Below are 22,941 nucleotides of genomic sequence, written 5' to 3' on the forward strand. Positions count from 1 at the left end.
GGAGTGTGTCAGCAGTTCCTGCAAGAGGAAGGCATTGATGCTATGGACTGGCCCGCCCGTTCCCCAGACCTGAATCCAATTGAGCACATCTGGGACATCATGTCTCACTCCATCCACCAACGCCACGTTGCACCACAGACTGTCCAGGAGTTGGCGGATGCTTTAGTCCAGGTCTGGGAGGAGATCCCTCAGGAGACCATCCGCCACCTCATCAGGAGCATGCCCAGGCGTTGTAGGGAGGTCATACAGGCACGTGGAGGCCACACACACACTACGGAGCCTCATTTTGACTTGTTTTAAGGACATTACATCAAAGTTGGATCAGCCTGTAGTGTGGTTTTCCACTTTAATTTTGAGGGTGACTCCAAATCCAGACCTCCATGGGTTGATACATTTGATTTCCATTGATAATTTTTTTGTGATTTTGTTGTCAGCACATTCAACTATGTAAAGAAAAAAGTATTTAATAAGATTATTTCATTCATTCAGATCTAGGATGTGTTGTTTAAGTGTTCCCTTAATTTTTTTGAGCAGTGTATATACAAAATCTCAATACAGGTCTGACATTTACCATTCAGTTTATTTCCGTCTGGTAGTGTACTTTTTAGTTTGTCAGTGCTTTGTCTTTGATCAAATAAAGCCAGGATACGATCCTGTAGTTCAGTTGGTAGAGCATCGCGCTTGCAACGCCAGGGTTGTGGGTTCGATTCCCACGGGGGGCCAGTATGAAAAATTTATGCACTCACTAACTGTAAGTCGCTCTGGATAAGAGCGTCTGCTAAATGACTAAAATGTAAAATGATAAAAACAGTCATATATATGCTTCATGTAGGCCTACTGCCCTAGCTGAAATCCTTTGTGAAATTTTTAATAAAACAGAACAAATAATGGATTTCAGCGAATTTTATTTCATATTTAATCTTACAAGTTTTTTTTATATCCAATGAAATACTTTTGTTTCTCTACTGTTGCTGTAGTAGAGGCTACATCATAGAGTAGTGCAGCGTTTTCCAAACTTGGTCCCGAGGACCCCAAGAGGTGCCTGCACGTTTTGTTTTTAGCCATAGCACAACACAGCTGATTCAAATAATGGACTCATCATCAAGCTTTGATTATTTGAATCAGCTCGTAGTGGGTCATTTGTTTCTACCATATCTGAAGATGCTGAAAATAAATCAGAAACAGAATTAACTAAACAAACTTTAAAGTTGTGGGAAAGTGTATTTCACAACAGCATGTAATCTTTCAATAGAACAGGGTAAATGTAAACTTCAAAAATAAGTTGGATGACATTCAGATCTTAAGATCAACGAAAACACAGTAAAGTGGCTGACAGATACCCATTTCCCTCTGATCAACAACTAACATTTATCAATACGTTTCCTTGTGTTTTTATCCTCAGAAAATTGCTGCACAGATATCCATCTCCAAGCGCTCTGTAAACTATTAAAATTACATAAATTATATGAAAGAGCATACCTCCAACGCAAAGAGACACTACAATGGCTATTTTTTAAGACTAAATAAATCAAATGCCTTTTTAAAAAACAAGGAGAACAATACTCATACCAATATAGTAGGAGCAAAAACTATTAAAGGAGGCAAACAATGCAGCATTCACGAGAGAGACCAACCAGCAATACTGAAAAGGGCATTAACAAGAGAATAACAAAAAAGTGCTTCAGTATTTTAGACAGTTCACATTTCCTGTAGGTAGCTAGGAACTAAGGTGATTCTCCTCCGGGTACTTGAAGGCAAGTCCGACCCAGGGACACGTCACAGTACCCATGACGCTCCCCACGACAGCGAATCACCTTGAGATGCATTCCGTCTTGAACTGCGACCCATCTGCATTCCTGACTGAAGAAGAACTATTCTCACCAGCGACCATTATTATTGGCTAGTTTAAGCCTAGATTAGTATTGATAACATAGCTAGATCCTTATTTTTACAACAGAAAACAGCACAAAGATAGTCTAGATTTACTCATACACTACAGATTGCTCCTGGCTGTTTTGAAATGGCCCACCTTTTAATACAAAGAAATTGTACAAAGAAATTTGACATTTGTTATAGAGTAGGAATATTCAAAAGTTTCAGGGGCAGTTTTGTTCTGGTTTCACAGTGTGACCCAGATTTTGCCCCCAATGGGGCGATTTCTATCTATAACATTTACACCCCTCCAAAATTGCCACTTTTCCCTTGTTTATGAAATGTTAAGAAACACTTCTTTTTTTAAGATGTTGCTATTACAGGTACAGGAAAGGTACCAGCCTCTGCCATGTTGTGAATTTCCCTGAAATGTGTTTAGACAACAATAACACAACCCACCAAGAACCAAACAGATCTGGCTTGGACTTTTTAAAACTTTGTGACAGATGTACAATCCTCCCACGAAATTGGCATAACTTTGATGCATAGTAATCAAATGGTGATATCTTGCTTGAAAAATACCCCCCATAGCTCAATGCCCAGTTATGAAGGTGAGTGAGCTAGACAGAGAGAAAAAGAGAAAGAGGGAGGTAGAAAGAGAGAGAGAATACATAGTGAGAGATACAGCACAAATAAAGGAGGGAGAAAATGAGAGAGATAGACCAAGGAAAAGATGGGTAACAGAGAAAAATAATAAAGAGAACGAGAGGATAGAAAGAGGGATGTGGGGTTGGAAACTGTGTCAGAAAGGCACAATTGTTTGGGTTCTCCCCACCACACACCGTTTCAGCCCTACTGGCTTTGGACTGTGTGGACAGAGATGAGCCAAATCTCAGGCCCCCTCATGGAGCCTCTCCAGTGGGGAGTGGGGATATTCCCTGGCTGGGGAGGCTGGTTCAGGGGCTCTGGAGCCCGTTGTCCCTCCCTGGAAGAGGGGGGTCAGTCGGTCGGGGAACCTGGATCCACCAGGTCCGTTCTGATCTGGTATGGTTGTGGGAAGCAGCCACCGCCACCAAGGCAGCGCCGTTACACCAGCGTGATCTCCACCTCCTCCCTTCTCTTCACCTGGCCGCGAGGCTGCTGCGGCTTGGGGGGCGGCGGAGCAGCACGGACCTGTCCACAACATAGAACTAGTTATTTCTTTGAGCTCCAAGTGGAGCCTCGACAAAATACAACAAGTGTGTCTTATCAAACAGGACAAGGGTCAGTATCCATACAGTATTTATGATGCTTTTCATTAGCTTACAGAAGCATGTTTATGTGGTGACTTACAGGTCGAATGGTGCCCCCCGCACCACAATCTGCTGGGTACCTGGGGGGCTGGGTGGAGCTCTGGGAAGGACCTGAGGGTGAGGAAGGCAGACAGAATCATCAGCACCACGTCTTGGCTTAGAAACCACAAGAAAGCACTACAGGATCGTGACATTGTGCTCTAACGAACACAACCCAGATATGTCTCTCAGAATTAGGATTTTTAAAATCCATGCTGTTGTTTATTACTACTTTTATACATGAACTATTTTGTATGCATTTAATATGATAAATAACGTAGCCTGGTCCCAGATCTGGTTTTGCAGTCTTGCCAACAGATCTGGTTTTGCTGTCATGCCACAGACTATTATACAGCACAAAACAGATTTGGGACCAGGCAATGAATTATGTTCAATGCGATAACATTTCGAAAGCCAAGTAATAAATAGTCAGCCTTTGAGGAGTGGTTCTTACTCTGCAAGGGGCTTTTGAGTGGTGCAGGCGGTGGCCTATGGTGGCCGTTGATGTAGGAGGGTGGGCGAGATATGGGGGAGGCGTTGGCACTGGAGGGGCTGGACTGGAGTGAGGGCAGAGTGGGGGTCTGGAGGGGGCTGCTGTGGAACGGGCCCATCTGAAAGAGGCTCCGTGGGGAGCACTCAGAAAGAGGAGAGGGGGACACCTGAAAGACAATGTTCACCACAGAATGAAATAAAACAGTAATATATTGATTACTATTATTTGGATGAGGATGTATATCGTGAGCGAGAACTTCGGCATGCATTTTGTGATTGTAGAGTGTGCATCTAAAGGCCGGTTTCCCGCACCAAGATTAAGCTTGGTCCTGGATTTTAAAAATCATTCTCAACAGAAAATCTCCATGGAAAGTATGTTTTACAGGATAAGGTTTAAACCGGTTTTAAGTGTCCATTCATTCATTCACGTGTGTAAACAGCTCCTAGGGTGGGTGCATATGTGTGTGTACCTGCGCGCTGCTGCTGGCCTCTCCCAGGCTGTCGCCATTCTCGCCGTCTGCACTGGCGCCGCCCACCGCCAGCAGGTCCTCCACCAGCACGGCGGGGAAGACGCCCACGGCGCCGTTAAACTCGCCCTCCCAGAAGCCGTCGTCCTCGTGGGTTTCGCGGCTCAGCACGCGGATGATGGCACCCTCGGGGAACGAGAGCTCCTCGTCCGTCTGGCCCGCGTAGTCGTACAGGGCCTTGGCAAAGCACACTGAGGGAGGGAGAGGGGGGAGAGAGATGGGGTGAAAAGGGGAGTGGAAAGATAGTAAAAGCACGGAGTAAGAGATCGAAATGGAAAGACAGGGAGGAAAAAAAATGTCACAACACATCTGAATGATCTCAATGACATTGCCTGTATTACATATGTATACGTGTTTATTCTGTGTGGTGCGAATCCTAACTTTTACTTAAGTCCAGTTTCCTCTCATCTCCCATTGACATCAATGCATGACTAAGTGAAAATCTGATTTAAGTGAAGTTCAGGATTCACCCCTGTGAGAATGTTGAGTCATGCCACTCTGATAGTTTCACCCAAATTCGCTGTGTCTCTCACCACTGCTGGAGTCGCCGTTGATGCTGGGTGTGCCCGGCGTGGGCAGCTCTGACTCGAGCAGCTCGGGCTCGGTGGAGTTGCTGGAGGAGTGGGAGCGGGCGTCCAGTGCGGCCAGAGACTGGAGCATGCTCAGTAGGCTGTTGGACGAGGGCAGCTGCAGGTACTTCTCCGGGACGTAGCCCACCTGGCCCATCCGGTTCCTGGCCTAGAGACAATGTTGGAACACACACACAGGGTTACCAGTCAGTGATAGTAGGGCACACCACAGTAAAATGTTTTGCAATGGACAACAAAACTAAAACCTCCCCATTTCACTCCATAAAAAAAAAAAATATCCCTATTGAACACAACCCCTGGTGTGTAGGCATATGATGACTTTAGAGTACCACTTGCTTTATTCGAGTTTAAACGCAAACAGTGAAGTAGTGCCACTTTTGGAAAGCACTCTGTACCTTGACCCAGTCCTCCATGTCCCCATCATCGATAACCTCCAGCACCTCCTGTTCCTCGATGGTCAGCTCATCTGGCTGAGACGCCTGGGAGAGGAAGGAGGTCATGTTTCATTACTGCTAGACTGCCCCAGTTAAGATATTGTCGTCCATATTGTATGTTGGAGCTGTATTTGTGAAGTCTGAATTTGAATATTATAATGCGTGCTGAAGTGCTCAAAAGGACTTATATGGTACGAGGTACGGTACCATATTGCATCGCATCCAAGGCGCTGGGTTGATTGCAAGCTCAAAGGTGAGAATAGGACTACACTGTGTGCGTGTGTGTGTGTATACCTTGTATGAGTAGAGCACTTTGCAGTTGAGGGGGTAGTTCCTGAGGGTACAGGAGGGGCTGGAGCTGCTGTCGTCCAACACCTCTCCACTATCCTCCAGCTCCTCATCCTCCTCCTCTCTCTCCAGGTCAGCTGTACCCTAAAGACACACACACGGCAGGTTGGATGGGATCACTTGGAGCAAGGCAAACCACAGAATCGATACTTTTGATCACAGAGTGAGAAGTTATTTGGGATGCAAGGTGATTTGTAAATCAGTGATTCTGCGCAATCTAACTGCAAAATCAGTAGCCTTGTTAAACCAGCCTGATCTCAAGCTCACATGCAGTCAGCGGTCAGTCTGGTTTCACAAGGCTAGTCAATCTCAAACACAACACACTCCTTAAAGGAAAAATCCACCCAAAACCACTAATTCCAAATCAAATCAAATGTTATTTGCCACATGTGCCGAATACAACAGGTGTAGACATTACAGTGAAATGCTTACTTACAAGCCCTTAACCAACAATGAATTTTTTTTAATTAAGAAAAAAAAATATATATAATAGTGTTAAGTTAAAAAATAAAAGCTAATAACTAAAGAGCAGCATTAAAATAAAATAACAGTAGGGAGGCTATATACAGGGGGGTACCGGTGCAGAGTCAATGTGCGGGGGCACCGGCTAGTCGAGGTAATTGAGGTCATATGTACATGTGGGTAGAGTTAAAGACTATGCATAAATAATAAACAAAGTAGCAGCAGCGTAAAATAGGGGTTGGGGGAGGGGGGGCAGTGCAAATAGTCTGGGTAGCCATGATTAGCTGTTCAGGAGTCTTATGGCTTGGGGGTAGAAGCTGTTGAGAAGCCTTTTGGACCCAGACTTGGCGCTCCGGTACCGCTTGCCGTGCGGTAGCAGAGAGAACAGTCTATGACGAGGGTGGCTGGAGGCTTTGACAATTTTGAGGGCCTTCCTCTGACACCGCCTGGTATAGAAGTCCTGGATGGCAGGAAGCTTGGCCCCAGTGATGTACTGGGCCATACGCACTACCCTCTGTAGTGCCTTGCGGTCGGAGGCCGAGCAGTTGCCATACCAGGCGATGATGCAACCAGTCAGGATGCTCTCGATGGTGCAGCTGTATAACTTTTTGAGGATCTGAGGACCCATGCCAAATCTTTTCAGTCTCCTGAGGGGAATAGGCTTTGTCGTGCCCTCTACACGACTGTCTTGGTGTGTTTGGACCATGGTGTGTTTGGATCTCCTGAGTGGCGCAGTGGTCTAAGGCACCGCATCGCAGTGCTAACTGTGCCACTAGAGATCCTGGTTCGAATCCAGGCTCTGTCGCAGCCGGCCGCGACCGGGAGACTCATGGGCGACGCACAATTGGCCCAGCGTCGTCCAGGGTAGGGGAGGGAATGGCCGGCAGGGATGTAGCTCAGTTGATAGAGCATGGCGTTTGCAACGCCAGGGTTGTGGGTTCGATTCCCATGGGGGGCCAGTATTACAAAAAAAATACAAAAATATGTATTCACTAACTGTAAGTCGCTCTGGATAAGAGCGTCTGCTAAATATGTAAAATGTAAAAATGTAATGATAGTTCGTTGGTGATGTGGACACCAAGGAACTTGAAGCTCTCAACCTGTTCCACTACAGCCCCGTCGATGAGAATGGGGGCGTGCTCAGTCCTCTTTTTCCCCCTGTAATTTACAGTGTAAAATAACACTAATATGTGAGAACAATATTTTTTGTCAACAAATGTTTCATTTTGCCGTTATAATAAGGTTGGTAGCAACATGGAAAATCGTTGTGGAAATCTGTTGCAGCTCAAGTCGACTACAAAATCCAAAATGCAATGTTCTCTCTATTGGCTGGCTAGCTACGTAGCTAGCAAACGTAGCTAAACACAATAATTCCAAAGACAATATCAGCATGTAAAGTAGCTAGTTAGTGGTAAAATCGCCTAGAACTGCACTATCAATTTAGGAGTCTACAACCATGTTCAACCTGCAGATCGATGTGCCTCACAGAGCGGAGTCCAACATTCACAACGGCAAATATACTTTTGAGGAGATTGGAAACGTTGCCCATGCTACATCGATGGGCAGCGAGGTGCATTCTGGCCGATTCTAGGACAAGGAGAGCTCTCCTTCAAGGAGTGAATGGGAGTATATTGGGCGCTAGCTCAAAAACCCAACATTAGCACGAATTTTGTCAACAAGAAGTACAACATTGAAAATATTTTCCGAGATGTGAGATAATTAACTTGCTATCTGTCATATCATATAGCTTTGGAATCGTGACATTACTTACTTGAGAAAAATAGCCACGTTTCTCAACATATACACTGACTTTGAGAAGGGATTGCATGATGATTAGCTTAGCAACCGCGTAACGCAACAACGTGAACGCGATTGGTCGACAGTCGGCTGGGTGGGGCGTTTTACGTTCCTTCATTCATTGGATTCCTATCTCCTTTCTATAATATCTCTGGCAACGGCACCATGCAGTGAACCCTGGACTAATGAAGCGGACAAATAGGCAAAATGTACTAGACCCTCCGTTAAATTACACATTTCTCGAGGTAGTAATATCGAGAAAAAAAAATAATATATATATATATGATCAATGGCTCATTCGAGAGAATACATCCTCCCGGAGTTATGACATTGGCCAGTATTGAAATCTGACATGTATGATAGACGTTTTCGCGATTTAAAAGTCGTATTCCTATTAACGTCCAGTGTAGTGAGAGCGACTACGTCACAGTTCTACGTCATACCGGCCAGATTTCTGCCTGCTTGAACGCCAATAACTCAGACACACATGAAAACATGAAATGACCCAGGGAATCGATAGAACATCACTCAGAGATGCACAAAAACAATATAACATAAAAAACGGGTGAACCTTTCCTTTAAGGTTGAGAAACAGTGCTTTAAAGAAACACCCCAGTTTCCTTATCATGTGATTTACCTGAGCCCGAGAAATTTCAGTAGGCAGGTACAGGGGACAAAATGGAAAATGTTGATGTGTATGCACAAAGATGTGAGAAAATTTGCATTTTTGTCTCATCTTTCAATGTGTTTTATGACTCACGGAGAGTGACGGATCATGGGTGTTCAGGTTAGCCCACCGCTCGTTCTCCAGCTCCTCCATCACCTGGTTCATGGCGCTCTTCAGCCACGTCTCCACAGTGACGCCTGCCTCTCTCAGCAGGGCCAGGCGAGCCTCTGCCTTCAGCTTCACCGTCTGGAGTTAATAACATCATCATATGTTTTGTCATGTTTGTCATATTACGAATTTCTTGCTTATTCCCTCCTAATTCCAGCAATCTTTCCACTGGGACTTCTGGAAAAACTGTCAGTCATCATGTTATAATATGCTCTCATAAGAAGCTCCATCAGAACTACATGTTGGATGTAGTCTGCCTCATCAACCAGCAGGGGGAATCAGAGGCAAGAGAGGCTGAAGTGAGACAACCTACTGGCCCACTGATATACCAACCTCAGTTAGGGATCACACACACAAGCATGTAACTGGTGGGATCTGAACTCCGGTCTCTGGCTCGAGACACCAACGTCTTAAACATTCCCTTTTTGGCAGATTTTAAGTCACAGGCAGGGTTACCTTATCATGACAGCGTGAGTCCTACTCACCATCGCCACACACACACACAAGTTTACCTCTGCTCTCCGCAGGTTCTCCCTGGCCTCCTCCATCTTCAGCTCCAGCTCGCTGCGGTTCTGCTCCGATGGCCCCTGCTGTGTCCTATAGTCCTCCAGGGCCTAAAAGGTCACAGATAACATGTAGAGAACAAACCAATCTCAATGGCTGTGTCTGAAATGGCACCCTATTCCCTATATAGTACACTACTTTTCACCAGCGCCCTATGGGGATTGTTGATGGAGCTCATGACCTGGGCCTCTCTGAGCTAGATCTGTGAGTGTGTGTGTGTGTGTGTGTGTGTGCGTAAATTATGTATGTCTATGGTGTATTTACTGTAGGCACCTGATCTGTGCCATAAGTGAGACTAGGCATCTATCACCCCACTACCTATATTTTTGTCCCCCCCACTTCGGTTCTGAAAATGTCCATCACCCACTAATTAACTTGTCATTTTTGCAGATTAAGTGTTTGAGCTAGTAATATATATTTATTGTTTACAAATTAGCTATGACATAGCCAATGAATATATAGCACCATTTTGGATTTAACCTCCATCTCAAAATCGAATGGTTTTGACCGTTTTGAAGTTTTTAGTGAGCTTCTTTTCTCCTCCTGCTTTGGCCATGCAGTACGCCTCGCAAAGTGATTTATGTCCTCGTTATGAAATTATAAACTTTACCCTGTACAGTGGTGTAAAGTACTTAAGTAAAAATACTTTAAAGTACTACTTAAATGTGTTTTTTTGTATCTGTACTTAGCTTTAATATTAATATTTATGACAACCTTTACTTTTACTTCACTACATTCCTAAAGAAAATAATGTACTTTTTACTCCATACATTTTCGCTGACACCCAAAAGTACTCGTTACATTTTTAATGCTTAGCAGGACAGGAAAATGGTCCAATTCACGCACTTATCAAGAGAACATCCCTGGTCATCCCCACTTCCTCTGATCTGGCGGACTCACTAAACACACATGCTTCGTTTGTAAATTATGTCTGAGTGTTGGAGTGTGCCCCTGGCTGTCTGTAAATAAAAAATAAAAATAAATGGTGCCATCTGGTTTGCTTAATATAAGGAATTTGAAATGATTTACACTTTAACTTGATACTTAAGTATATTTTAAACCAAATACTTTTAGACTTTTACTCAAGTAGTATTTTACTGGGTGACTTTCACTTTTACTTGAGTTATTTTCTATTAAGGTATCTTTACTTTTACTCAAGCATATCCAGGAACCAGGAACAGGCTGCCTACCTCGCATTGGTCAGCGTGCGAAGCTGATCACAGTGCGCAGTTTGACTAGGCTACTGATATTCCCCGGTGTTGTTCAGCATACAAAATACCTTGTAGAGATCAATGACTGTCAACACAGTTACATGCTTAGTTCAACACTGAAGGAGAGGACGCATTCTTTGTCACAAAATATGAGGCACTTTCGAAAGTAATATGAGCAAAAAACAATGTGAATCATCGATTCCTAATGTTTGAATGGTTTTTCTGACTGATGCATGCTACATTTGGATCTGTTGGGAGTCGCGGACCGATGCAATCGTATCTTTATTATATATATATATATATATATCTTTTTTTAAATCGGGGACAGATGCATATCTCTGAATCGTTACATCGCTAGAATAGATAGAACTATCCCCTCCCTCTTCCTTTCCTACCCTTTCCCTTCCTTCCTCTCACCCGCTGGCTGTGGATGATGCTCTTGTGTTCTCGTGCCACTCGAGTCGCCCACTTCCGTGCCTCCTTATCCAGACTGTGCTCCTCCGCTGTGCCACTCTCCTTCTGCAGCTGCCCCACCTAGTGACCAGGGATGATGGATGGGGTAGAGAGAAAGACAGCGTTTAATAGTCTGATAATATTCAGCTAAACATCGTGTTTGTGTGTCTCTGTCTGTGCGTGTATCGCAATAGGTCAAAAATATACAGAACAAAAATATAAAAACGCAACATGTAAAGTGTTGGTCCATGTTTCATGAGCTGAAATAAAAAGACACCAGAAATGTTCTATACGCTTATTTCTCTAATATGTTGTGCACACATTTGTTTACATCCCTGTTAGTGAGCATTTCTCCTTTGCCAAAACAATCCATCCACCTGAAAGGTGTGGCACATCAAGAAGCTGATTAAACAGCATGATCATTACACGTGCACCTTGTGCTGGGGACAATATAAGGGCACTTAAAAATTTGCAGTTTAGTCACACAACACAATGCCACAGATGTCTCAACTTTTGAGGGAGCGTTCAATTGGTATGCTGACTGCAGGAATGTCCACCAGAGCTGTTGTCAGATAAATTAATGTTCATTTCTCTACTATAAGCCGTCTCCAACGTCATTTAGAGAATTTGGCAGACCGTCCAACCGGCCTCACAACTGCAGAGCACTTGTAACCACGCCAGCCCAGGACCTCCACATCCGGCTTCTTCACCTGCAGGATCGTCTGAGACCAGCCACCCGTACAGTTGATGAAATTATGGGTTTGCAAAACCGAATAAGTTCTGCACAAACTGTCAGAAACCGTCTCAGGGAAGTTCATCTGCGTGCTCGTCGTCCTCACAAGGGTCTTGACCTGACTGCAGTTCGTCGTCTTAACCGACTTCAGTAGGCAAATGCTCACCTTCGATGGCCACTGGCATGCTGGAGAAGTGTGCTCTTCACGGATGAATCCCGGTTTTAACTGTACCGTGCAGATGGCAGACAGCGTGTATGTTGTCGTGTTGGCAAGTGGTTTGCTGATGTCAATGTTGTGAACAGAGTGCCCCATGGTGGCGGTGGGGTTATGGTATGGGCAGGCATAAGTTATGGACAACGAACACAATTGCATTTTATTGATGGCAATTTGAATGCACAGAGATAACGTGACCTGATCCTGAGGCCCATTGTCGTGCCATTAATCCGCCGCCAACACCTCATATATCCAGCATCTTTGCACAGCCATTGAACAGGAGTGGGACAACATTCCACAGGCCACAATCAACAGCCTGATCAACTCTATGCGAAGGAGATGTGTCGTGCTGCATGAGGCAAATGGTGGTCACACCAGATACTGACTGGTTTTCTGATCAACGCCCCTACCTTTTTTAAGGTATCTGTGAGCAACAGATGCATATCTGTATTCCCAGTCATGTGAAATCCATAGATTAGGGCCTAATTACATTATTTCAATTGACTGATTTCCTTATATGAACTGTTACCCAGTAAACTCTTTGAAATTGTTGCATGTTGCGTTTATATTTTTGTTCCATATTTACGGAAAGATTTTGGAGCAGATATCCGTTTGAGGGTGGATGTTGGCAAATATTATTAAATGAGATTTCTGATACATTTACATTTTACATTTTAGTCATTTAGCAGACGCTCCTATCCAGAGCGACTTACAGTTAGTGAGTGCATACATTATTATTTTTATTCATACTGGCCCCCCGTGGGAATCGAACCCACAACCCTGGCGTTGCAAACGCCATGCTCTACCAACTGAGCTACATCCCTGCCGGCCATTCCCTCCCCTACCCTGGACGACGCTGGGCCAATTGTGCACCGCCCCATGGGTCTCCCGGTCGCGGCCGGCTACGACAGAGCCTGGATTCGAACCAGGATCTCTAGTGGCACAGCTAGCACTGCGATGCAGTGCCTTAGACCGCTGCGCCACTCGGGAGACTGGTGTCGTAGTAAAACTACTGAATCCCACTACTGAGGCAGACGGCCAAACAAACCATGTGTTGGTGTCAAAAGGAAAACAACCGAGGAAAAAATACTTCCTATGAATGACCTCACAAGAGACAAACAGCCAATCCATGCGCCCCTTTGGGATGAGAGGCAATGTCTCGAAATCAGGGATGTTATCAGGATAACACTGAAAATCGTGAAACTTAGAATATTGGTTTGGGGGTTAGTCGATTCCAATAAAATAGGATTAGAGGATGATCAGAAAAACAGGAATTCCAGATTAATATGGGAAAATCCTGTGCTTATTTCTCTCCAAAACCCCTCTCCAAGGCCTGAAGTCTCATTCCAGGCCACACTGGACCAGACTGGATTCTGGGGTGTACTCAGTAATGTGATATGTTCTGAACATCGCAAAATAGAAATGGAACGAATAGAGCTGACACGGTTCTTTAGTCTACATGACAGACAAACATATATGTTCTATACAGTACATTTCTATCAGAACGTTCTGTAATGCTATTTGTTCATTATCCACCAAACGGAAGAAAATGTACTGAAACAGGGATGGATAACCCTAGACTTGTCTAATAAGAAAGACTTATTCTCGTTTCCGGATACAAAATGATTTCAAATGTTTTCCATTGCACACTAATGAACAACCCTGGCTGGTTGGGATGATGGACACACACAACAGGACCAGGAGGTTTGGTCTCACCTCTCCTCAGGAAGTGTATAGGTCAACCCCCATGACTGATGATCCCTGGTATGCTTCATGTGCACAGAGCTGACTTCAAACCTCTGAGCCTTGACATAAGAATAAACACAGTCCAAATGGCAGATTAACTGAATGTGCTAAAAATAAGGTTTTTCCAACTACAGGTTGAAGAGGGAAAAAGAGCACCACAGGTGGAGCGCCGAGTTACGTTAGAGGAGGGAGGGGGAGAAAGAGAAACAGTGTTGTTCAGTGTGGACCGTACGTAAGGCCCATAAATCAGTGAAGGAGAGTAGAGCCACACCTAGTTCCTGTTAGAGGCTGAGGCAGGCAGTGGGGGAGGGGGGGAGGGGGTAGGAGTGAGCACACTGACGAGGCCCCCTTACAATGCCCCCTTTTCACAGATGCCTACGCCGTCCATGGTCCTGCCTTCCTGCAAAACGCCCCCACCCCCCTACGGCCCCTCTTTCAGTGCAGTTCTTTTCCGGATCCCTCCGTCGTCTCGCACAGGGAGGGGAAAGGGGGGGTGGGTTTGAGAGAGGTGGAGGAGGCAACTGCATCACTAAATGTTTTCTTTAGGAACAGGCCAGCGCTTGTTTGACTTCCAACGAAAACAACAACGAAGGCCTTGGAGGTTTCTAACAATTTGTCCAGTGTAGAGGAGGGGCGGATCGGATGTGAGGAGGAGGGGAGCGGGTGGAGGAGGGTGCGGACGAGTGCACTGGCGGGCAGACGACTGACTGGGTCAGCTGAGAACATAAATAAATAATATAAATAATATGCCATTTAGCAGACGCTTTTATCCAAAGCGACTTACAGTCATGTGTGCATATTTTTACATATGGGTGGTCCCGGGGATCGAACCCACTACCCTGGCGTTACAAGCGCCATGCTCTACCAATTGAGCTACAGAGGACCAGGTTGCTACACAGAACAGGTTCCTAAGGCACAGGATCTCTGGGGCGCACAGGCACACCATATACACGCACGTCATACACACATGTGCACCATACACATGCGCTACCCACACATCGGTCTTACACACATACACACCATAAATACAGACAAAGCTGCGTGCAACACAAACAAGCTCCACACACTCACCAACACACATGCACCACATGTAATAGCCGTCACTGTGTCGTTTAACAGCTTTGCTTCCTCTCTCACAAGTTCGCTACTGAGATTGATCTTGTCGCCCTCTGTCTTGCAATGCCTTAGCCAGCTTTGCCACCAAAAAGCTAGCAATTCGATGGCGCAGGTGGAGGCATTTATAATAATAATAATAATAATATGCCATTTAGCAGACGCTTTTATCCAAAGCGACTTACAGTCATGCGTGCATAAATTTTTCAAGCTGAGGAGTGAGCTTACCTATTCAACTCGGTTACACAGACGCAGAAGCATGTACGGTAAAGCGAGTTAGCTAGCCTAGCCTAGCAGTGAGGAATGATCAGTGGTTCTATGAGCAGGAAGTTTTAGCATAGCTAGTGTGTAGCGTAGCACTAGCCACCACGTTCCATGAGAACAGTAGCGTTAGCATAGCACTACTACCCACCTTGTCAGTGTCACTGGGCTGGAAGAGGATGGCTGGGGCACTGTGGAACACTGGGTTCTGCTGTACAAACTGCTGCTGGTGTAAGTCCTGCATCACCTGGAGAGAACACAGACATGCACACACTTGTTTAGGTAACCTCATAATAGAGGCATCTGATAATCTGACAGAGGCATGAAGGGATTAGAATAGATAACATATCATTATCATGACAGAAGAGGCTTTACTCAATCCTTTGAGAGTTTATTATGTCATTGGAGGGCAACCACACTGATCTTATTTAAGTCAGGGCCATCGAAGGACCACTGACGGTCAGAGCAGAGCGCAGTGTGACCCAAAGTCATGGGGGAGCATTCACAGTCACCTTAAGGGTGACCGTGAACACACACTCACACACACACACACACACACACACACACACACACACAGCCTGCTGTGTGGCGTAACAGTGAAAGAGGAATCATATGGGTCAACGGGTCGAAATCTGACCACTGTTAAAAAACAGAGTGCCCGCAGCTCGCTGACTCGCCAGAGATATACGGTCACGCTGGTCTGATAGGAAGCTAACTGTAAACCAAGGTCGGGTTACAGAAACGCTAGATGACCCCAAGAGCTCTGGACTAAGAGAGGCCAATAGCTGAGGGGTAACAGAATAGCTAGTAACACGACAGAGTATTGGGATAGGTAAATAGTAATCTCTAAATCTTTGATGGAAAAACAAAGCCCTAAACCATGGCATTAATGTGAATATGACAGACTAGGTTTCAAACCCGGGTCTTCTGCACGCCACAAGACTGTTAGCCATCTGAGCTAAAGCCTAGGCATTAGCTTGTGGAAACGTGACTGAACCAGCTCTGTTACACCAATTTCTGCGCATTCTCCTCATGAGGACCTTAGGAGTCGGCAAGACGGCACAAACAGATCTGGTAGCAGGCTAGTTCAATGAAAGCTAATATGTGGGCTAGTTTCCATGCCCTCACCCCGTTGGAGCTTTCCAGGAGGACATTGAAGGTGTCGTGGACAGCCTGGTAGGCATCCAACTCCGTCTGGCTCAGAGAGACCAGGTAGTCTTTCACCTGCTCATAGATGCCCCCATCCAGAACCTGAGGAGCACAGGGCAACAGGGAAATAACTTAGGAACTTAACAACTTGTAATTGATCAGTAAAGCTGCAATAAGCCAGCATCTCACTCACTCGTACATTAGTGGTTGTGTTCCATGCTAACTATGACATAGCAATCGTCTGAGATATGCAGCACGACTGCAAAAAAAGATGACCTGGAATGCCCCCATACGTGTGTGTGTGTGTGTGTGTGTGCTGACGCCTCACCTTGATGCAGTCGATCAGGTCCGTGTCGTAGTAACGCTGCTGGTGAGCGTTAGCCGCGGCTAGCGTGAGGAGATAGTCATTCCTGGCGTGGGTGGCTTTGGAGTTACACTCACTCCTTTTGGCTTTCAGCTGGTGAAAAAATAAAAAACACACTCCACATGTGTCAGTATATTAGTTTGATAGGTTGATGCTACAACATAAAAAAAAAAGAATCCCCTATGCAGTTGAGTTTGTGGTCATGGCCAATGTATTAATTTAATGCTCTCACCTTTACACTGGCCCTCTGCAGACTGGACCTGGACTGGAACAGACTCAGTTTGGACCTGGACAGAACAGAAGGAGAGAAGGATCATGTATGTGAACCGAGTTCCACAAGACCAGTGGTTCCAACCAAAAGTCTTACATTTTCACCCCTGTACATCTGAGGATTGGATATGTAGCATTACGGTAATAGCTCCACATTGCCCTCTGATAGGCTAGGTGGAATTGTCACCAGATTTCTTACCCATCTGATCCTCTCAGATCTCCACAAGGCTATAGATTGGACATAGTGTGTGTGTGTGTCTGCATGTACTGTACATACTTGGCATCCTGCTCAGCCTTGTCTCTGACGGTCTGGGCCATGGTCTCAGTCTCCTGGTACTTCTTCCTGGTCTTGGCCAGCTCCTTCACAGAGTCCTGCAGCTCCGCCTGCACCAGCGTCAGCTGGTCAATACACTAAACAAACAACAACCAGAGGTTATCAGTATGTGGTACAGTATGTGTATATACACTAAACAGTTATCAATATATGGTGGTGAAATACACTATATGTACTAAAGTATGTGGACACCCCTTAAAATTCTGCTAATTCAGCCACACCCATTGCTGACAGGTGTATAAAATCGAACACACAGCCATACAATCTCCACAGACAAACATTGTCAGTAGAATGGCCTTACTGAAGAGCTATGTGACTTTCAACATAGGTTGCCACTTTATTTAAAAATATATTGATATTTTCCTTTATTATTCTTCCCTGTAAGTGCGGTTACTGTGAAGTGGAAACGTATAGGAGCAACAACGGCTCAGCCGCAAAGTGGTAGGCCACACCAGCTCACAGAACGAGACCGCCAAGGGCTGAAGCACATAGTGCGTACAAAAATCATCTGTCCACGGTTGCAACACTCACTTCTGAGTTCCAAACTGCCTCTGAAAGCAACGTCAGCACAATAACTGTTTGTCGGGAGCTTCATGAAATGGGTTTCCATGGCTGAGCTGCCGCACAAAAGCCTAAGATCACCATGCGCAATGCCAAGCGTCAGCTGGAGTGGTGTAAAGCTCGCAGCCATTGGACTCTGGAGCAGTGGAAATGCGTTCTCTGGAGTGATGAATCCCGCTTCACCATCTGGCAGTTCGACGGACGAATCTGGGTTTGTCGGATGCCAGAAGAACGCTACCTGCTCGAATGCATAGTGCCAACTGTAAAGTTTGGTGGAGGAGGAATAAAGGTCTGGGGTCGGGCTAGGCCCCTTAGTTCCAGTAAAGGGAAATCTTAACGCTACATTCTAGACGATTCAGTGCTTCCAACTCCGTGGAAACAGTTTGGGGAATGCACAAAGCGAGGTCCATACAGAAATGGTTTGTCGAGATTGGTGTGGAAGAACTTGACTGGTCTGCACACAGCCCTGACCTCAACCCCATCGAACACCTTTGGGATGAATTGGAACGCTGACTGCGAGCCAGGCCTAATCACCAAACATCAGTGCCCGACCTCACAAATGCTTGTGGCTGAATGGAAGCGAATCCCTGCAGCAATGTTCCAACATCTAGTGGAAAGCCTTCCCAGAAGAGTGGAGGCTGTTATAGCAGCAAAGGGGGGACCAACTCCATATTATTGCCCATGATCTTGGAATGAGATGTTCGACGAGCAGGTCTCCACATACTTTTGGTAATTTAGTGTACATGTCAGCTAATCAATACACTGGACAAACAAGTGATGACATAGAGTTATTAAATATGTAAGAAATACTTGGTAGGGATGTAACGATTCACCTAAGGTATGCGGCACCTTCATTATTCAAATGCTAAAATGTCTTGAGCGTTATTAGGCCTTATTAGTTGAGTGACAACCTATGTAATTTGCTAGGTTATTGTTATCTATGAATTGTTGAAAATGGTGCTTTACCGGAATAAAAGTAAGCTACCAGAGACAACTCATCTGGCTATAGGCTACGTGCTGAACTAGACTTACAAACAATTTTATTTTGATTGTTCAGGTTCACCATCAGCAATAGTTTTGTTTTAAAGAATCAGTGTATATAGTAATTTTTGGATATACAGGGTAAAGTTCATAATTTCATAACGAGGACAGAAATCACTTTGCGAGGCGTACTGCATGGCCAAAGCAGGAGGAGAAAAGAAGCTCACTAAAAACTTCAAAACGGTCAAAACCATTTGATTTTGAGATGGAGGTGAAATCCAAAATTGTGATACAGTGAGGGAAAAAAGTATTTGATCCCCTGCTGATTTTGTACGTTTGTCCACTGACAAAGAAATGGTCAGTCTATAATTTTAATGGTAGGTTTATTTGAACAGCGAGAGACAGAATAACAAACAAAAAATCCAGAAAAACACATGTCAAAAATGTTATAAATTGATTTGCATTTTAATGAGGGAAATAAGTATTTGACCCCTCTGCAAAACATGACTTAGTACTTGGTGGCAAAACCCTTGTTGGCAATCACAGAGGTCAGACGTTTCTTGTAGTTGGCCACCAGGTTTGCACACATCTCAGGAGGGATTTTGTCCCACTCCTCTTTGCAGATCTTCTCCAAGTCATTAAGGTTGAGGCTGACGTTTGGCAACTCGAACCTTCAGCTCCCTCCACAGATTTTCTATGGGATTAAGGTCTGGAGACTGGCTAGGCCACTCCAGGACCTTAATGTGCTTCTTCTTGAGCCACTCCTTTGTTGCCTTGGCTGTGTGTTTTGGGTCATTGTCATGCTGGAATACCCATCCACGACCCATTTTCAATGCCCTGGCTGAGGGAAGGAGGTTCTCACCCAAGATTTGACGGTACATGGCCCCGTCCATCGTCCCTTTGATGCGGTGAAGTTGTCCTGTCCCATTAGCAGAAAAACACCCCCAAAGCATAATGTTTCCCCCTCCATGTTTGACGGTGGTGATGGTGTTCTTGGGGTCATAGGCAGCATTCCTCCTCCTCCAAACACGACGAGTTGAGTTGATGCCAAAGAGCTCCATTTTGGTCTCATCTGACCACAACACTTTCACCCAGTTCTCCTCTGAATCATTCAGATGTTCATTGGCAAACTTCAGACGGGCATGTATATGTGCTTTCTTGAGCAGGGGGACCTTGCGGGCGCTGCAGGATTTCAGTTCTTCACGGCGTAGTGTGTTACCAATTGTTTTCTTGGTGACTATGGTCCCAGCTGCCTTGAGATCATTGACAAGATCCTCCCGTGTAGTTATGGGCTGATTCCTCACCGTTCTCATGATCATTGCAACTCCACGAGGTGAGATCTTGCATGGAGCCCCAGGCCGAGGGAGATTTACAGTTATTTTGTGTTTCTTCCATTTGCGAATAATCGCACCAACTGTTGTCACCTTCTCACCAAGCTGCTTGGCGATGGTCTTGTAGCCCATTCCAGCCTTGTGTAGGTCTATAATCTTGTCCCTGACATCCTTGGAGAGTTCTTTGGTCTTGGCCATGGTGGAGAGTTTGGAATCTGATTGATTGATTGCTTCTGTGGACAGGTGTCTTTTATACAGGTAACAAACTGAGATTAGGAGCACTCCCTTTAAGAGTGTGCTCCTTATCTCAGCTCGTTACCTGTATAAAAGACACCTGGGAGCCAGAAATCTTTCTGATTGAGAGGGGGTCAAACACTTATTTCCCTCATTAAAATGCAAATCAATTTATAACATAATCATTTTTTTGACATGCGTTTTTCTGGATTATTTTGTTGTTATTCTGTCTCTCACTGTTCAAATAAACCTACCGTTAAAATTATAGACTGATCATTTCTTTGTCAGTGGGCAAACGTACAAAATCAGCAGGGGATCAAATACTTTTTTCCCCTCCCTGTATATATTCATTGGCTATGTCATAGCTAATTTGTAAACAATAAATATTGATACATTAGTAGCTCAAATACTTAATCTGCAAAAATGACAAGTTAATTAGTGGGTGATGGTGATTTCAGAAGCAAAGTGGGGGGACAAAAAAAATGCATATATATTGCTCCCCCCAATCTGTTAGTGGTAGTGGGGTGGTAGATGCCTAGTCTCCCTTATGGCTCAGATCAGGTGCCTCCAGTAGTCGGACAAAACGAGTATCGTAACGGATAGACAATTTTCTGGATACGATTATGCTTCAAGTATCTTTTTTATTATTATCTGTGATAGGGAAAAAAGTACTTTTTGTGTGCCAGTACACAACTTTCTCTTGTCAGTCAGTCATGTGCAAGGTTCTACGTGGTCTAAATAAATCAACTGTCTGTCTGTAAAGAGAAGGGCGGGCTGTACGTTGATCCTGTTGCTCTGATTGGATAGAGTGAAGCTGTATTTCTCCGTCCACTCGCTTCATGATTTCACCCGATCAGTTTTCCTCGCATGTTTTTTGGTTTGATCAGTTAGATTGCTGCTGCCTGCTACTATGATAAATCACATTACGAGGACGTTTGCTATCAAGCTATCAATGTGCATAATATCTAACAAGCAGGGCAAGGGTAGGGAAAAAGATGAACCGCTGATGTGCATTCTGACTGAGTTACAGGAAACTTGGCTGCCCGCTGCGAACTGAGGACACACACACACCCCCACCCCTCCGTGCGCTGCTCCTCATCTGCACCTTTTTTTGCAGTGAGAATGTGCAGGGAGGTATTTTGACATCTATTTAGGCATATTAAAACACTTCAGTTTTTTCCAATCACAAGTACCATCCGAACCAATTATCAACTGTCAATTTACGGATACGATTACGAGTATGGCCATGTCGACATAGTACATATGCCACAGACATGCATCATTTACACACGCACACATACTAGGGATTAACACCGGTAACCGGGATCCCAGGAACACTTCACATTTCCAGATTTTTAAAAAATGACCCTGGATATTACAACATTTTACGCCAATATCGCACTGCTGCAATTCCACAAAATACACAACATGCGCAGCAGCAGATTGGCAAAAATGTAGTTTTTTCCCCCCACATTATCCAAACAAGTTGTCGCATGGAAGCCTTTAGAATGCAGTGTAGAGTTCTCGTCAGAACCCAAGCCCGGTGAGCTGAAGCCCGAGCCCTGGTCCGACATCACAGAAATTAAATGAGCCCGAACCCGAAAAAAATACAAATGTTTTGAAAACAGTAGGCTATATTGATTTAAACTGGTGTTGAGAACAATGCAGCGGAGTGAGGAGACGAGGAAACAGCCATTGGGCCTAGAAAAAGCGCAGAAAGAGGAAAACTCACCTTAGTTATGATCAGCTGAATTATGAAAATATTGGAATAAAGTCGGCTAATGCAATTGAAGGCATGTATCACATTCTTGCTTGTACTGAAACTCCCAAAGTCATATCAAACCGTTATACTACTTTAAAGCAATAGTCATGTGTGGTCACCTAGATTATTATTTCAGCACCGTTTTGTTTGGAACAGCGCCATCGTGCTACTTTGAGACAGGAGTGGGGGGTACTCGTCTAGATAAATCAATCAATGTCAGATTTTTGTTTTCACTGAATCTCCGTTTGGATATTTAGTAATTAGGCTAGGGAAATGCTAGCTAAGTTAAGGTGAGTACTAATGATCATTTTTATTCTAGTTTGCTCATATATTAGCTGATTAGAAAAAATTTCTAGCATGTTATACAAGTGGATTTTGCTCTTTAGCCTGTCCTACTCCTGACCAAAAACCTGTGACTTGTCTGATAATCAATGTGATTTTGTTTCACTGAATCTGTCTGTATATTTGGTTAATTGATCTCTGGCTTCGTTTGCTCATCTTTCACTGATCAGAAACATTTAGCATGCAACAATGTAGCCTAAATCAAGTGTATTATTTAATATATTGACTCACGTAGTAGCCTTATATGGCCTCATATAGAGCCTATAGGCTATTTTCCTGTTGTCCCAATCCCACTGAAACCCAAAATCCTGACTCCTGTCTCGCATAATTCCAAACTTTATTCTGTAATCCATAGGTTGCATTATCAAAGCACGTCTCGCCTATGCATGTCAAAATACAGCTATAACATTTCCCCCACTTCTCTGCGCCGTCTCGTATTGCTGCTCATATGAGAGCTTCGGTAGAGAATTTGTGATCAAGAAACAGTATTACAATAGATATATTTTGTTTTTTATAGAGTTGGTCCCCGTTAAGATACCTTGATATTTAAAACAATTTCCTCTCTTCATCTCCCAATTATTTATGAGCTGATTTGCTATCCATAAAATCATCAACTCGATTTAGCCAAAT

At 44.5% G+C, this 22,941-nt stretch overlaps 1 protein-coding gene across 1 annotated transcript in view; it reads right to left on the reverse strand.

The window, feature by feature from the left end:
• Positions 1–888: 888 nt before the first annotated feature.
• Positions 889–22,941, reverse strand: part of LOC311142778 (F-BAR and double SH3 domains protein 2-like) — a 56,560-nt gene continuing 34,507 nt past the window's right edge. Inside the window, exons 6-20 of the mRNA XM_084178449.1 lie at positions 17,044–17,177; positions 16,729–16,783; positions 16,461–16,589; positions 16,112–16,234; positions 15,135–15,230; positions 10,881–10,997; positions 9,201–9,302; positions 8,614–8,766; positions 5,541–5,678; positions 5,208–5,291; positions 4,756–4,960; positions 4,166–4,413; positions 3,658–3,862; positions 3,205–3,275; positions 889–3,045 (exon numbers count right to left, since the gene is read on the reverse strand). Coding sequence (XP_084034575.1) covers positions 2,959–3,045; positions 3,205–3,275; positions 3,658–3,862; positions 4,166–4,413; positions 4,756–4,960; positions 5,208–5,291; positions 5,541–5,678; positions 8,614–8,766; positions 9,201–9,302; positions 10,881–10,997; positions 15,135–15,230; positions 16,112–16,234; positions 16,461–16,589; positions 16,729–16,783; positions 17,044–17,177 — 1,947 coding nt within the window. The 3' untranslated portion in view covers positions 889–2,958. The remainder of the gene's footprint in view (positions 3,046–3,204; positions 3,276–3,657; positions 3,863–4,165; positions 4,414–4,755; positions 4,961–5,207; positions 5,292–5,540; positions 5,679–8,613; positions 8,767–9,200; positions 9,303–10,880; positions 10,998–15,134; positions 15,231–16,111; positions 16,235–16,460; positions 16,590–16,728; positions 16,784–17,043; positions 17,178–22,941) is intronic.

This window comes from Coregonus lavaretus (assembly GCF_964263955.1).
Source record: "Coregonus lavaretus genome assembly, chromosome: 15".
Taxonomy (NCBI): Eukaryota; Metazoa; Chordata; class Actinopteri; order Salmoniformes; family Salmonidae; genus Coregonus; species Coregonus lavaretus.